This window comes from Gadus morhua, chromosome 23, assembly GCF_902167405.1.
Source record: "Gadus morhua chromosome 23, gadMor3.0, whole genome shotgun sequence".
Classification (NCBI taxonomy): Eukaryota; Metazoa; Chordata; class Actinopteri; order Gadiformes; family Gadidae; genus Gadus; species Gadus morhua.
This window is the reverse complement of record NC_044070.1, coordinates 21,189,931-21,205,310: the sequence shown is the minus strand read 5'-3', so window position 1 is coordinate 21,205,310 and position 15,380 is coordinate 21,189,931. Positions and strand designations below refer to the sequence as shown.

The 15,380-nt window shown below is 43.8% G+C and overlaps 4 protein-coding genes across 5 annotated transcripts in view; 3 read left to right on the top strand and 1 right to left on the bottom strand.

Moving 5' to 3' along the window:
* Window positions 1–489: 489 nt before the first annotated feature.
* On the top strand, window positions 490–1,878 carry LOC115537267 (uncharacterized). Its single transcript, XM_030349047.1, has 4 exons — window positions 490–777; window positions 893–1,004; window positions 1,177–1,254; window positions 1,362–1,878. The coding sequence occupies exons 1-4, from the start codon at window positions 699–701 to the stop codon at window positions 1,405–1,407; spliced, it is 315 nt and encodes a 104-aa protein (XP_030204907.1). The 5' UTR covers window positions 490–698; the 3' UTR covers window positions 1,408–1,878.
* Window positions 1,879–5,054: 3,176 nt separating this feature from the next.
* Window positions 5,055–6,502, top strand: LOC115537263 (C-C motif chemokine 4). The gene is made up of 4 exons (XM_030349042.1): window positions 5,055–5,246; window positions 5,373–5,484; window positions 5,721–5,798; window positions 5,890–6,502. The coding sequence occupies exons 1-4, from the start codon at window positions 5,168–5,170 to the stop codon at window positions 5,972–5,974; spliced, it is 354 nt and encodes a 117-aa protein (XP_030204902.1). The 5' UTR covers window positions 5,055–5,167; the 3' UTR covers window positions 5,975–6,502.
* Window positions 6,503–10,025: 3,523 nt separating this feature from the next.
* Window positions 10,026–11,405, top strand: LOC115537255 (uncharacterized). Its single transcript, XM_030349035.1, has 4 exons — window positions 10,026–10,227; window positions 10,345–10,456; window positions 10,622–10,699; window positions 10,792–11,405. The coding sequence occupies exons 1-4, from the start codon at window positions 10,149–10,151 to the stop codon at window positions 11,009–11,011; spliced, it is 489 nt and encodes a 162-aa protein (XP_030204895.1). The 5' UTR covers window positions 10,026–10,148; the 3' UTR covers window positions 11,012–11,405.
* Window positions 11,406–11,652: 247 nt separating this feature from the next.
* The window catches only part of LOC115537253 (vasoactive intestinal polypeptide receptor 2), an 8,695-nt gene continuing 4,967 nt past the window's right edge, over window positions 11,653–15,380 (bottom strand). The window contains exons 6-7 of one of the 2 annotated variants that reach the window (XM_030349027.1): window positions 14,496–14,537; window positions 11,653–12,989 (exon numbers count right to left, since the gene is read on the bottom strand). In XM_030349027.1, the coding sequence (XP_030204887.1) occupies window positions 12,816–12,989; window positions 14,496–14,537 (216 nt within the window). In that variant the 3' untranslated portion in view covers window positions 11,653–12,815. Of the gene's footprint in view, window positions 12,990–13,667; window positions 13,990–14,495; window positions 14,538–15,380 lie in introns of those variants that run through there. The other variant, XM_030349028.1, reaches the window with a different exon arrangement.

Below are 15,380 nucleotides of genomic sequence, written 5' to 3'. Positions count from 1 at the left end.
CCCACTCCATGAGCCTGGGCCCCTTGCCCTGCCCTGCCCAGCATCCCCAGACAGGTGAGGAGACTCTGCAGTCTACTGTGCGGGCAATTTGGCAGGGGCACTGTGAGGGGCACTGTGACTTTATTTGTTCCCTCGAGGACGAGGAACTTTGAAGGGGGGAGGCAATGTAGCGACCCTGGGACATTTAAATAGTTTGTGTGCATGTATTGCAATGTTCTTCTTGTCAATCAGTGTGGGGGTGAATCATTAGGTCAGCTGGGGGAGGGCCTTGGAAGAACAGGAGGGTGGAGGCTTGCACGTGAGGAAGACCATGTTTGGGGTTGCCGGGGTATGTTTTGGGTGAGATTTTTGCCGTTGATTACGCGTTCCAGTGACGTCGTTTTGTTACGTTAAAAAGTTCCTTCAAATAACTATGACTGGGCATCGTTATGTCACCGGCGAGGTCATTACAATACATATAGATCTACAGACAGAGAGATTGAGCGGGCGAGTGAGTTTGTGGGGGGAGAGAGAGAGAGACAGAGACAGAGAGACATACCACTCCAGCACTTCTCCTTTTCACAATATAAATATCCCTGTCCTGCTGAGAGAGGGCAGTCCACTGGTCTAACGGTAGAAGAGCATTAACACCTGATCTTATCTGTCGTCTTCCTGTCTATCTCTTGATCTTTAAAAGCTGCCAATCAGAACCAGTGAAGATGACGACCTGTGGCACCGTGACGAAGAGCATGCTGCTGCTGGCTGTGGTGGTCGCTCTGACCGGACAAGGATCTGCAGGTGAGGGGAGGATGGGGCCGACGGGGACCTGGGTTCTCAGGGGACGCCACGAGAACCAAGGTATGGACTGCCATCTTACAATATGAAACTAACCGTATATCTGTCTCTTCTTCAGTAACTCAGAAGTTCTATGAATGCTGCACCACGGTGAGCAGAAAGCATATCACTGAAACCATCGTGGACTACATGGTGCAAGAGAGAAACCCTCCCTGTGTCAATGCCATCCGGTAAGCGACCAGCCATATGGAACGAATGTATTCTTCAACAGAAACATCTCTAGCTTTGACCATGTGCTAGGATGTGTGTCTTCGTTTGAACGTGCGTGTTAGGGTGTGTTAACCTCATTTAGGGTGTCATCCGTGGCTCAGACTACTCACAGTGTCTCTGTGTTTTGTGTAGTTTCCAAACGGAGAGTGGTCTTTGGTACTGCTGCAAACATAATGAGCCCTGGGTGTTGAGGAAGATCAGGCAGCTTAGGTAAGTGTCCCTCACTCATTCACTCACATATTCATTCACTCACACACTCATTCATTCACACAGTTTATGAAAAACAAAATCTAAGTTTCTGTGTTTGTGTTTCACAGGGCGACAAAAAGAGCAGCATTGGCCTCCGGCCCCTCCCTCCTGTAGCTCATCACCTCCAGCTCCTCTCCTACACCATTGGAGGGAACCAACGCCACACCCTCAACGCATTATACCATCCAATGGAAATGCATCTTATTCAGCGCAGGCCAATGAGCACCAAGATGGCTGACCAGATACTTTTGAGGAGGAAAAACAATGAACTGCTAGCACTTTTTTTTAAAATTAATTTAGAGAACTCCAAGCATTTTTAGGAAGTGGTTTAGGGGCACATTTTTTTGAATGAGTTCCGAGTCTGAAGCCAGCACTCAAAAAAAGGAATCACATGTGGCCCTAATCCTATTCTCTACATTGTCGACCCCTTATAGGTTATTTATTAAATTATAATAATATAGCACGACATTTAAATGTATTTTCAAAAGAGAGTCCTATTTATTGATTGTATTTATCAATGTTGGTGCATTATGTTACAATGTTCTGTAATTGTTATTCTATAAATTCACTGAATTTGTTAAAGGTTCAAGCCATTTATTGATTTATACGTTATTAGCATTTTAATAATCAAAACTACTCTGTATGTTTGAATATAAATAAAACATGTCCTATTCTAAAACCTGACTCATTATTTAATAATTTTGTCTTTTGGCGTCTTCACCCCAATCTTTCAAAATAACCTCAGTAACTGCCTCCAAATCAATCATTACTTTACTACTTGTAAAATATCTAAACATAAACGCTTAGCTGAGCATATGGACAGGTCAGCCTCAGAGCCTCTCAGAAGGGTCACTCTGCTCCTTAAGTTATGGATTATTGGTTTCCTTCATTCTGTCCTTGTTTTACATTTTCATTTTACATTAAGGGCATTTACCAGATTGTTTTATCCAAAGCGACTTACAACATGTACATTTATCAGAAGAAAGAGAAACAACAATATATTGCTGTCGTCATCCATGATACGATGCATATTAATAAGCTCCAATAATGAATACCTTTTAAGGGAATCGTGGTAAATGATGTGATTGTGCGATAAGAATGCCATTCTCCAGTTTATGAAATGAAAATGGACAGCCTGTGTTTTGGTTCGTGAGGCCTAAATTATAACCTTTAGTTAAGATAAATTACCGTAAGCATTAATTCTATTTTCTGCGAACAACAAAGATATTCCGTACGAATAAGTTATCTAAATATACCACGCCCGGTTCACTTGCATCCTTATGTATCTTCATAAATTTGGTTTAACTTTCTAATACACAGTTATTTTTCTGAACTCTTTTCACTCTGTCCACTAGAGGGCGGTAGAGAGATGCATGAACGAGCAAGTTCACAAATGGGTTCTTGTTTAACATGATCATCAACTTTATTGAAGTGATTGAGCGAGTCAATGTGTGAGGGAGTGATGTCTGGGAATGTGAACCTTGTGTCTACTGAGGGAGGGGGGCACGTGATGGAGGTTGTTAGTTGTTCCCATGGTAACATGGTCAGTCACTAAGGTATGCACGTGATGCATGAAAATGGGGTGTGGCTTCTGGGATTAACGCTTACTCTGGCCACCTTTAAATCAAGACTGAAGACTTTTACGTATGCTTTTGCTCGGCTAAATCTTAAATACGTTACACTTTCTAAAATGCTTTTTTAACTTTGCCTTTATTTTTATATTTTATTACTAAAATGCTTTTTAACTTTGCCCTTATTTTCTAGAAAGATACATGATCTGATACCAGAGAGCAAGGATAAGGGTATGAGACCAAATTTCTGTCTGGTTTAAAGTCCTACAATCTGGGTTGGAGTCCCGGCGAAAGGACCAAATTCCTTTAGGTCGGGTTGGAGTCCGAGAGAGAGAAACAAGTTCCTCTAGGTTGGGTTGGAGTCCTGACGTGGGTAACTTTGAAGGATTTGAGACCCAAGTTCTGTCTGGGTTAGAGTCCAAGAATCCTGGCTAGAGTCCTAGAATCCGTGTTTTAGTCCCAGAGAAAGGACCAAGGTCCCTAAGGTCGGGTTGGAGTCCCGACGTGGGTTTCAGAGAGACTGTTGATCTGATCTTATATACATTGCACTTTCAAAAATGCTGAACTATTTTACTAATTTTTTGCATATATTTTCTTTTACTTACCTATTATTTAATTGTATGACAATGTTTATATGTGAAGCTCTTTGAGTCTGCCTTGTGTATGAAAAGTGCTATATAAATAAAGTTCCCTCGTCTTTCCTTGCCTTATCATCGTCATTATGAATATCTATCTACATGTCTGTCCGTCTATCTATCTGGCTGTATGTCTGTCTGTCTCTTTTCCTTGCTTGTCATCATATTTGTCTCAGACAAAAGTTTGAGCACAATTTTTTCCCACTTCATTGAAACACTCTCGTAGGCAAAGGAAGTGAATCAATGACCTCAAGTGTCCGTTCAGACAGACAATGAGGAAACAATCGCGTGAAAACGATGAGCACATGACCAAAATTCTTAATCATGCAGTGTAAATCATGGAGAATGTCCTAAAAATAGGGCGATAAAAACATCAAGAAGAGGCTGTTTTCATCCAAATGATTTACAGGTGAGGATGAGAGGAAAGAAGACAGGCAACCAATATTATACGTAGAGTTACTAAACACATTCCAAACTAGCAAGTTATGCAGACACACCGTGACGGAGAGCCGACCAGAGTGGCCATTGGGACAACCAGAGGTGTACATATTGGGGTAGACATATATGGTAGCTAATTGTATATATATATTTTTTCTTTCAATATGGCTTTAAACCAAAGCTGATGCGTAGAAACATCAGACTCATGTTAACCACATTGTACCTTTACCAGCATTATGTTTTAACTAAAATGGAAATAATTGGGACCAGTCACATGAACAAAAGATTACATGGTCGTTCACCTAGCAGCTATTTTGGTTCTAGGTGAATAAGGCCGGTATTAAAGGCCCACTATGCAGGATCAGCCATTTCTTCGCTGTTTTCTTGGTTTGCGCAAGCACTTTTCTCTGCACAGCGCCCCCTCCAGCTTCGTAGTAGATATTTTACAACACTGTCGTAACAACTCGTTGACGACCCTTCCCCATGCACTTCTACGCTAGCGAGTGTTGGCCAACATAATACATAACGATAGCACCGACAGTCGCCTCTTGGGTCCCTTATCAATCGATTGATCCATGATGAATGCAACAAATGCCTCGCAACTGGCTGTTTATATCTAGCCGGTGCCATGTTTGGGTGTTTGGGTGTGTGTCTGTGCCGTAAAGCATTTTCGAAACTACAATCTGACTACATTTTCAAGGCGCGATTGGATACTTCCGCTGCGTCACATCCGGATTGTGTCGGTCCGAACAGAGCAAGTTGCATATTCGCTTTTTCCTTGGAGAAGCGACAAGGGGCAATGAAACACCCACCAAACGACCCAGAAATGGTTGTAGGACCATTAGAATAACTCTCAACCTGCATAATTAATGTAATTCTGGCAAAAATGTTGCATAGTGGGCCTTTAACTTCCAAGAAACAAAGGCGTAGGAGATATTCTTTCTAGGTTTGCAATCTTGTCCCTTTCTTGGTTCCTTCCCTTTTCCAGAGCAAAGGGACTTGAGAGAGTGTTCCGATATTGCATCAGAAAGCGGTCGGAAAAGGGCTTCTCTAAGGAGGGCGAGAGACGTCACTCCAGCACTTCTCCTTTTCACAATATAAATATCCCTGTCCTGCTGAGAGAGGGCAGTCCACTGGTCTAACGGTACAAGAGCATTAACACCTGATCTTCTCTGTTGTCTTCCTGTCTATCTCTTGATCGTTAAAAGCAGCCAATCAGAACCAGTGAAGATGACGACCTGTGGCACCGTGATGAAGAGCCTGCTGCTGCTGGCTGTGGTGGTCGCTCTGACCGGACAAGGATCTGCAGGTGAGGGGAGGATGGGGCCGACGGGGACCTGCGTTCTCAGGGGACGCCACGAGAACCAAGGTACGGATTGCCGTCTTACAATGTGAAAGTTAGGGAAAACTAACCGTCTTTCTGTCCCTCTTTCAGCAGATGAGAAGTTCTCTAAATGCTGCACCAAGGTGAGCAGAGAGGAGATCACTGAAACCATCGTGGACTACATGGTGCAACTGAGAAACAAGCACTGTGTAAATGCCATCATGTAAGTGACCGGCCATATGCGTGTTCTTCAAAAGAAACATCTGTACCATTGATCTACCTTTGAACGTGTGTTAAGATGTGTGTCTTCATTTGAACGTGTTTTAGGATCTGTGTCTTCGTTTGAACGTGTTTTCGGTTGTGTGTCTTTGTTTGAACGTGTGTGTTAGGATGTGTTAACCTCCGATAGGTTGTCATCCATGGCTCAGACTACTCACGGTGTCTCTGTGTTTTGTGTAGTTTCCAAACGGAGAGTGGTGGTTTGTACTGCAGCAAATATGATGAGCCCTGGGTGATGAAGAAGGTCAGGCAGCTTAAGTAAGTGTCCCTCACTCATTCACTCAAACTCATTCATTCACACACAGTTTATGAAAAACAAAATCTAAGTCTCTGTGTTTGCGTTTCACAGGGGGACAAAAAGAGCAGCATTGGCCTCCACCCCCTCCCTCCTGAAGCTCATCACCTCCAGCTCCTCTCCTCCACCATTGGAGTGAACCACCAGAACGTCCTCAACGCATTATACCGTCCAATAGAAAAGCTTCTTACACAGCGTCGGCCAATGAGCTCCAAGATGGCAGACCAGACACTTTTGAAGAGGGAAACAATGAACGGCTTGATTTTTTTTTCAAATTAATTTAGAGTACACCAGGTATACTAGCATTTTTGCAGTAGTGCATAAGGGCCACATGTGATTTTTTTTTTATGACTTCTAAGTCTGAAGTCAGAACTCAAGCAAAAGAATCACATGTCGCCCTAATCCTACATTGTCAACAAGTTATAGGTTATTTATTCAATTATAATAATATAGCACAACATTTAAACGTATTTTCAAAAGAGAGTCCTATTTATAAATTGTATTTATCAATGTTAGCGCATTATGTTACAATGTTGAATCGTTGTTTATTTATAAGTTCACGGGATTTGATGAAGGTTCTAGCTATTTATTAATTTATACGTTTTAGCATTTTAATGTTCAAAAGTATTTTGTTTGTTTGAATATAAATAAAAGATGTATTATTCTATAACCTGACTCTCTACCTTCGTTGTTTCATATTTTGACATCTTTACCCCAATCTTTGAAGATAACCTCAGTAACTGCCACAAAAAATCTGTTTCTTTCATTCTGTCCTCGTTTGATATTTTCATTTTACATTTAAGGCATTTGGCAGACGCTTTTATCCAAAGTAACTTACAGTATGTACATTTGTCAGAAGAAAGAGAAACAACAATATATTGTTGTCGGTACAGTAAGGATGTTCATAGAACCAAGTGCCAAGCACCAACAATCGCTAGGCTAATCCATTCCCCGTACGCAACAAAGATAGCTAGGATAAGATGCTACACCATGCTAAGTACTATTCTTAAATGCAAGGTCATACAACATACAATAAGTGTGGACATTAAGTGCCAGGACGTGCAACATACAATCAGTTGAATTACTGCTGTAAATCAGGGCCTGTATTGCCTTCCGAGAAACCCACACAGGAGACGTCATTTCTTGGTATGCAATCCCCCTTCCTCTTTCCTTTCCGAGTTCCATTCCTTTTCAACCTCACTGTCTGTGGGTCACTGTGTGGTGGAAAGGAACTGGAAAAGGACGTCCGATACATCCATAGAAGGGCTTCCCTATAGGGGGTTTAGGGCATCTTGTTCTACCGGTAGACTGAAGGTAATGGAGACCGAAACCCACCGCTTTCGTCTGTGACTGCATGTCTGTCATGCCCTAACGCACACAGAAGAACTACGTCAGAAGAAAAAGAAACGACAATATATGGCTGTCGGTACAGTAAGGATGTTCATAAAACCAAGTGCCAAGCACTTGCAATTGCTAGCTTAACCCATTCCCCGTATAAAACAAAGATAGCTAGGATAAGATGCTACATAATGCTAACAATATACAATAAGTGGGTAAGAGGGGGCGTTTGGGGGGTGGTTAATGAGCTAAACTAAACCCTTAATCGTTGGCTGCCCCCCCCTCTCCCCCTTCCCCCCTTCCAGATCACCCTTAACAGTGGTCTCACACTCAATAAAAAAAAAGTGTTAAAAAGATGGGAGGACAGTCTTGCCATCGTTACTCGCCCCCACCCCATGATGTCAAAACTAAAACGAGAATGTTTACGTCATCATCATTTCACAACCGTCTTCATTATCTCATATCATATCTCATATTTCCAATGACTCTGATTAAATGCTGTGGCCTGTCTTCGTTATTTCACAACCGTTTTATGACTTGCTTTTCTTTCGAAGTTAATCCAAACCCAAGTCAGACATGAAGACAGGTCAGGTTATGAAAACGTTCCGTCTCTTCTCCGTTGGTGAAGAGGTCTTTCAGGGAGCTCAGAGCTGACTATGATAGAATTATAAAGGGAGAACAGGATACAGACAGACAAAAAGGACATGACACCACCCGATAAGAATTAGATTCAGTATCACAGAAAGAGACGGTGGAACACTAAATATACTCTGTGTGATGCAACCAGTGAAAAGAACGAACAACTCAGAAGGTGATACCTACCTTCCTGTCCCACTAACGGAACTTCTTCTTTCTAGGTCTGCTTTCAGACCGTCTCATGTCGTAGATCCTTCTATCTGGAGGGACTTGCATGGAACCCCAACATGCTCCTTGAGGAGGAGGTTTAGGTTTGGGCCTCTTGCTAGAGGATGCCTACATGAAGGACACCGTAGCCTACACTTTTGCCCCCGATTCGACTTTCATGCAAGAAAATACACATGGTACACACTTATTTGGGCCAACGTTAGTTTCGGAACACTGCTAGTGTTTGTGTGGGTGATGTGGTCCAGATGCTAATCACCAAACATCCAACTTCTCCAGGGAATCCTCACAGTGTGACTGAGTCACTCCCGCAACTCTCAATCAGAGGGGGTGTGGAGTGACCCTGAACTCAGTCTGAAGGATTGGCTATGCTAATGAGGATACTAGCATCCGTGTTCCTGTGAACGGATCGTTTGATGAGAGGTGGACGATAACTGGTTTATGGGCCGCAGCACCAGAGTGTTACTGCAGGAAGAGGCCCATGAAACATGTGCACCCTTGTGTGTGTCTGCGTGTCTGTGTGTGTGTCTGTCTGTCTGTCTGTCGGTTATGCGCGTGTCTCGCTGTACAATCCCTCTTAGTAATTGACAGCGATGTGTGGTCAAGGGTCTAAATATGTTTATTTCTGAACAGCATACATATTTCCATTACTCTGATCAGCCACTTGATTGACACGTTAAATTTAATTTGTTCCTTTAATGCATGTGTTGTGAAGCAAACAAGAACTGTCCAACCTTGAGTGGGTAATGGAAATTATCCACTCTATGCTGTGTCCGGTTGTTCTTAATATAGACCGGTCCAGTGAGTTCCCCCTTCCAAGTCATCTCAACACTATCGACAAAATCCCCAGTGTCATTTTATTGACTTCTTCTTTTGTGGCCGGAAGATCGAGCACATGGGTCAGAAGACATCCGAAAGCACACACACACACACACACACACACACACACACACACACACACACACACACACACACACACACACACACACACACACACACACACACACACACACACACACACACACACACACACACACACACTTTGTCAGTTTCGTTTTTTCTAAAACCTAAAATGTTCAAATTAAGTAAACATCCCTACGTCTTTTAGTGACAATATTGTTTGCCATTGAACCCACTAATCAAACCAGTGCATCCTGATTAAAGGGTGAGATTGATAAATACAACTTCATTCATAAGTTAGTTAGGGTACGTTGAAAGTTAACTTTAGGTAGCTAATTAGATGGGTTGGTAGACCTGGGTGTTTAATCTAGTGAACTCATATTTATCTAGAATTATTTTTAGAACCATTTGATCAGATGGACACAACCCGGTTTATTCTGATTCTACGCAAGAAAACAGTAGGTGACTGCTTGTAATGGAAACCCCCTATGTGTCCTATTCTGTAAAGCGTGCTGTATTATCACACAACTTAATTTCCATTGCAGTTCAATGTCGTGCAATGAGGTGTCAAGTAAGCGTGAGCCACCATTTCCTGGAAACGTTACAAATCGATCACAAGGTGCCAGGCGGGGTCCAGCTGCTGACATTGTGCTGTGTCACAGGAGTATGTGACTCAGCTCATTCAATCCGCACACTACACACCTTACTGCAATATACTTGATATAGAGTTATTCAAATTCGAAACACCTACATGAGCTGATACACTTTCCATTTCTGATTTTATTCAAAGTCTTTGATAATTAATTCTATTTCGACTATTTGTTTAAACTTATTATACAATCAAATGAGATTCCAGACAGGACATGTTCGAGGTAGATTTATAGTTAGAGTGAATAGAGAGATAGATGTAAATGTAGACCTATTGATAGACAGATTGTAAATATATCACTATGTGTAAAGTGCTAACTGTTGCGAATTTATCATGAATGAAGAAATAAGGGGAATTAAGAGAGAGAGAAAGAGACAGAGTGACAGAGAGACAGAGAGCGAGAGAACTTCTGCTTTTTCGAATATAAATATCCCTGTCCTGCTGGGAGAGGGCAGTCCAGTTGTTTAACTGTAGAAGAGCATTCACACCAGATCTTATCTGCCGTCCTCCTGTCTATTTCTTGATTAGACTTCTCGTTAGCAGCAACCAATCAGAACCAGTGAAGATGACGACCTGTGGCACCGTGACGAAGAGCCTGCTAATGCTGGCTGTGGTGGTCGCTCTGACCGGACAAGGATCTGCAGGTGAGGGGAGGATGGGGCCGACGGGGACCTGGGTTCTCAGGGGACGCCACGCAGACACACTGCCATCGAACAACGTGGAGTACGAAAACAGAACTAACTTTCTCTTTCTCTCTGCAGTTGAGAAGTTCTCTGAATGCTGCACCAGGGTGAGCAGACAGGAGATCACTGAAACCATCGTGGACTACATGGTGCAACAGAGAAACAACAATCACTGCGTCAATGCCATCATGTAAGTGAACAGTGCCATATTGAATAAAGCATCTCTTCCTTTGAACGTGTTAGGATGTGTGTCTTTGTTTGAACGTGTGTCTTCGTTTGAACGTGTGCGTTAACCTCATATACAGTGTCATCCATGGCTCAGACTATTAACTGTTCGTCTCTGTGTTTTGTGTAGTTTCCAAACAGAGAGCGGTAGTTTCTACTGCAGCAAATTTGATGAGCCCTGGGTGATGAGGAAGGTCAGGCAGCTTAGGTAAGTGTCCCTCACTCATTCACCCTCATTTATTCATTCACACACAGTTTATGAAAAACTAAAATCCAAGTCTCTGTGCTCGTGTTTCACAGGAGGACAAAAAGAGCAGCATTGGCCTCCACCCCCTCCCTCCTGAAGCTCATCACCTCCACCGCCACCCCTCCCTCGACTGCCCCTCCCACCCACAGCTCCTCTCCCCCGTCACCTTCCTCCCCCACCTCCCTCCTGAAGCTCATCACCTCCAGCTCCGCTCCTCCACCATTGGAGAGAACCACCGGAACCACGCCCTCAACGCATTATACCGTCCAATAGAAATGCTTCTTATGCAGCGCCGGCCAATGAGCTTCAAGATGGCTGACCAGATACTTATAGAGAGGAAAACAATGAACTGCTAGAGTTGTTTTCAGTTAAGCTAGAGTAGTCCAGATATACAAGCATTCAACCTGAAAGAGGTTATTTATTAAATTATGATAATATTTTTCGACATTTAAATGTATTTAAAAAAATAGATAATATTCTATAGTCATATTTATTCATGAATTGTATTTATCAATGTTTGCACATTTTGTGACGATGTTGTATGGCTGGTTTTCGGTAAGGATTTGTCACTGGATCTTATCACTGGATTTGTTAAAGGTTCTAGCCATTTATTAATTAGCTATTTATTAGTGTGTTTGAATCTAAATAAAATATGTCCTATTCTGTAGCCTGACTCTCCATCTTCATTATTTCCTGATTGAACCCCAGCAACTTCGCTCTGATCCAACGGTTCTCAAATGGGGTTACGCAGCGCGTACCCCAGGGGTATTTTGGAAAACTGCAGGGGGTACTAAAACAAACAAAAAATACAAAGCAAACCAATTTGTGGTTGAAATGTAAATCTGAAAACACCAGAAAAGAGAATCCATGGAAAGGAAAGAACCTCTACCACTGTGAGAAAAGATTCCATCAACTCCAGTCCATTTGGCCTTTATATACACAATCTTTATGCCAGCTAATACAACATATGCAATACGTCAACAAATAATACAAATAATTAACAACATCATATCATATACAAGTTTTGTTCTGTGTACATAAGTCCATCTTTAATATAATACTCACTTTTTAAGAATCCCTTTGTCAGCCATTTTATCCGTACATCCATGCTGCCTACCAGAACAGGATGCATTTTACTCACCTCCAACCAATCACAATCAAAATAAATGCACCAATCACAGAGAAGGGGCGGGGTTTAAACAAACTAATGGCACAGGAAAAATGCTACAAGTTTCCTTCTAACTAGAACTTGTGCTATATCGGCACAATGTCACCAACTTAATGCTGTATTTAAATGTAACCACATAAACATGATCCTAATTCTTCAAATGCTTTGGAATTATGTTTTCCTCTGCGGAATGGGACTGTTTTACACAAGCATAATGAAGATGTCGGTATACTGTTGAATTACTTGTTGATAGGTTACAACACTTTAGCACCAGCACATATCCACAACTTTGCACAAAACAGAACGACAAGTCACTGAAAGGATATCAGTGTGATTCCATCTCTGTTGGTCCCTCGTTGTGCCATTCATCTCCTGGCACATGAGCAGAGAGATGGGGGAAACTTGGGTCACCATCTGGGTATCTCTAGTCTCTGTGGTCCCCTGAAGAGCTGAATGAAGCGGTGAGTGGGGACAAAGACTCTGAACCTCTGAGCTCCTCTCAGCTCCTCTGCTGGTCGTCCCATGAATAACTGCATCTTCAGCCAACGTTCATGACCAAAAACAAAAACAACAACATCCTGTCAATACGCTCACACTTCCCCGTTTGTAAAGTCTTCATGAGTTCAATGAGCTTGGCACCCCTCTTCGTTCAAATGAACCTCAGTGTTCTCATCAGACATGAGGGGAACGTCTGATGACGATTGGATCACAACGGCTCTGTGGGGGGCGGCGGAGCCATCAGCTACTTCCTGTTTACTTCCCAGTCAAGATCATGGAGCCGGCGTCCACTTCCTGTTAACTTCCTGGCTGGGTGGCAGCGGTGCGAGCAGCTAGGTTTTTATGTGCTTCCTGGTTTGGGCGGGAAGAGCCGGTGTCCGCTTCCTGTTTACTTCCTGGTGGGGCGGGGCCTCAGAGCATGGTGGTCTCAGTCTGTAGGATGGACTGGGCCCGGGTGTTGCGGGCCAGGGGGGCCGAGGGGTCCCCCCCGTTGCGGCTGGCCGACGTGGTGCGGAGGCGGGAGTCCCGCCCCGCGTAGCGCTTCAGAGACAGAGTCCGCCACTTCCTCTTCAGCTCGCTCTGGACCTGCACACACACACACACACACACACACACACACACACACACACACACACACACACACACACACACACACACAAAGATACACACACACACACACACACACACACACACACAAAGATACACACACACACACACACACACACACACACACACACACACACACACACACACACACACACACACAAAGATACACACACACACACACACACACACACACACACACACACAAAGATACACACACACACACACACACACACACACACACACACACACACACACAAAGATACACACACACATACACACACACACACACACACATACACACACACATACGTACGGACGCACACACATGCTTTCAGAAACACACACACACACACACACACACACACACACACACACACACACATGTATGGACGCACACACATACACACAGACACACACACTCACACACAGATACACAAACACACACACATGTGCATGCATGCAGGCACACACACGCACACACACACACACACATACACACACACACACACACACACACACACACACAAAGATACACACACATACAGACACACACACATACACACACACACATACGTACGGACACACACACATGCATTCAGAAACACACAGACACACACACACACACACACATGTATGCAGGCACACACGCACACACACACACACACACACACACACACACACACACACACACACACACACACACACACACACACACATGTATGCAGGCACACACACACACACACACACATGCATAGAGAAACACATCGACAAAGTGGATTCATATACACTTAGTCGTTCAACATTACCTGTAATTGTGTTGCTTTTTTTGAAGCTTTGATGAAACTGGTCTCAAAAGGCTGAATGAATTCCACCGGGAACATCAAAGCAGTGTGTGGGTTGTGAGCCGTATAGAACTCATATCTCATTCATTCCAACAATGGAAGGAAGCTCTGATGTGTTGGTCGAGCCTGAGAACAAACTGGAAGGTCGCCAGTTGGGTGCGTGAATGTGTGGATTTATGTCTCTATGTATGTATGTATGTATGTATGTATGTATGTATGTATGTATGTATGTGTGTGTGTGTGTGTGTGTGTGTGTGTGTGTGTGTGTGTGTGTGTGTGTGTGTGTGTGTGTGTGTGTGTGTGTGTGTGTGTGTGTGTGTGTGTGTGTGTGTGTGTGTGTGTGTGTGTGTGTGTGTGTGTGTGTGTGTGGGTGTGTCTGTGTGTTTGTGTACAGAAATACACAACATGTGGGCATATACACACTCATTGTGTGCATCTGTGCGTTTTTATGTGTCTTTTGTATGTGTGTATCCATATGGGTCCATGTGTACCTCATATATTATCTACGGTGTGTGCACGTGTGTGCGCGTGCGCAGGAGTGTCTGTGTACATGCTTGCTTGAGCGTGCATGCCAACTCGTGTGTGTGCGCATGCCTACTTGTGTGTGTGCGTACGTCTGCTCCTGTGTGTGTGGGTAGCTTACCTCACTGTTCAGGAAGCAGTACAGTATGGCGACCACCAAACCCTGAGAGGCGAACACAGAGAACGGTCTCCCCATTAATCACCACGCCGTAAATCCAAACATGCCAGCCTGATGTATTGGCATTGTGTGCTTCAAAGCCGTGTGTTTTGTGTGTGTGTCTGTGAGTGTTTTGTGCAAATGTATGTGTGTGCAACCTTACACACACATCTAGAAGCTAGGGTGCTTGAAGATAACCTATTGTGCGTCAAGCACCCAGCTACTAGATTATTCTGCCACTTGCTCACAGCTCTCTCGCAAAATCTCAAACCACACACACACACATACACACACACACACACAGACACACACCCACACACACACACTAAGGGTCAGCAGGGTCTCATAAGAAGCCCTTTGAAGCCCTTTGAGACTCTAAAGTGGTCAGCGTACTTAAAATAAGTCAATTTTATTTTGAACTTGTTCTATACTCGATGTGCTCTGGGATTGGTCACTGAACGATCCATTGGTTAAGTCCAGGAGGGTCTCCATGGAGACGGGATATCCGATCAAAAATCGTTTCGCCCCCAACCTTGCTCCTCTGACTAATCACACACACGACGTCTTCGTCGGATAACAGAGGTATCCCGCTGAACAGGTAAGTCAACACACCTGTGTACTTACCTGTTCAGCGGTTCTGGAGTTGCTACCCTGTTGACCGTGCTGTTTGTCTACGACGCTATCGAGGCTCGGCCTCACGTTCTTCCTGACCCCCGGGTCGCGGGTCACTTCCCCTCCGGCCTGCGTCTGACGTCACAGCACGTCAGACGTCACACCTCCGTGGTACGGAGGCCGCACGGAGAGCAGCGCGTGTGTGGGATGTAAATGAAGCACACCTGACCTTGTACA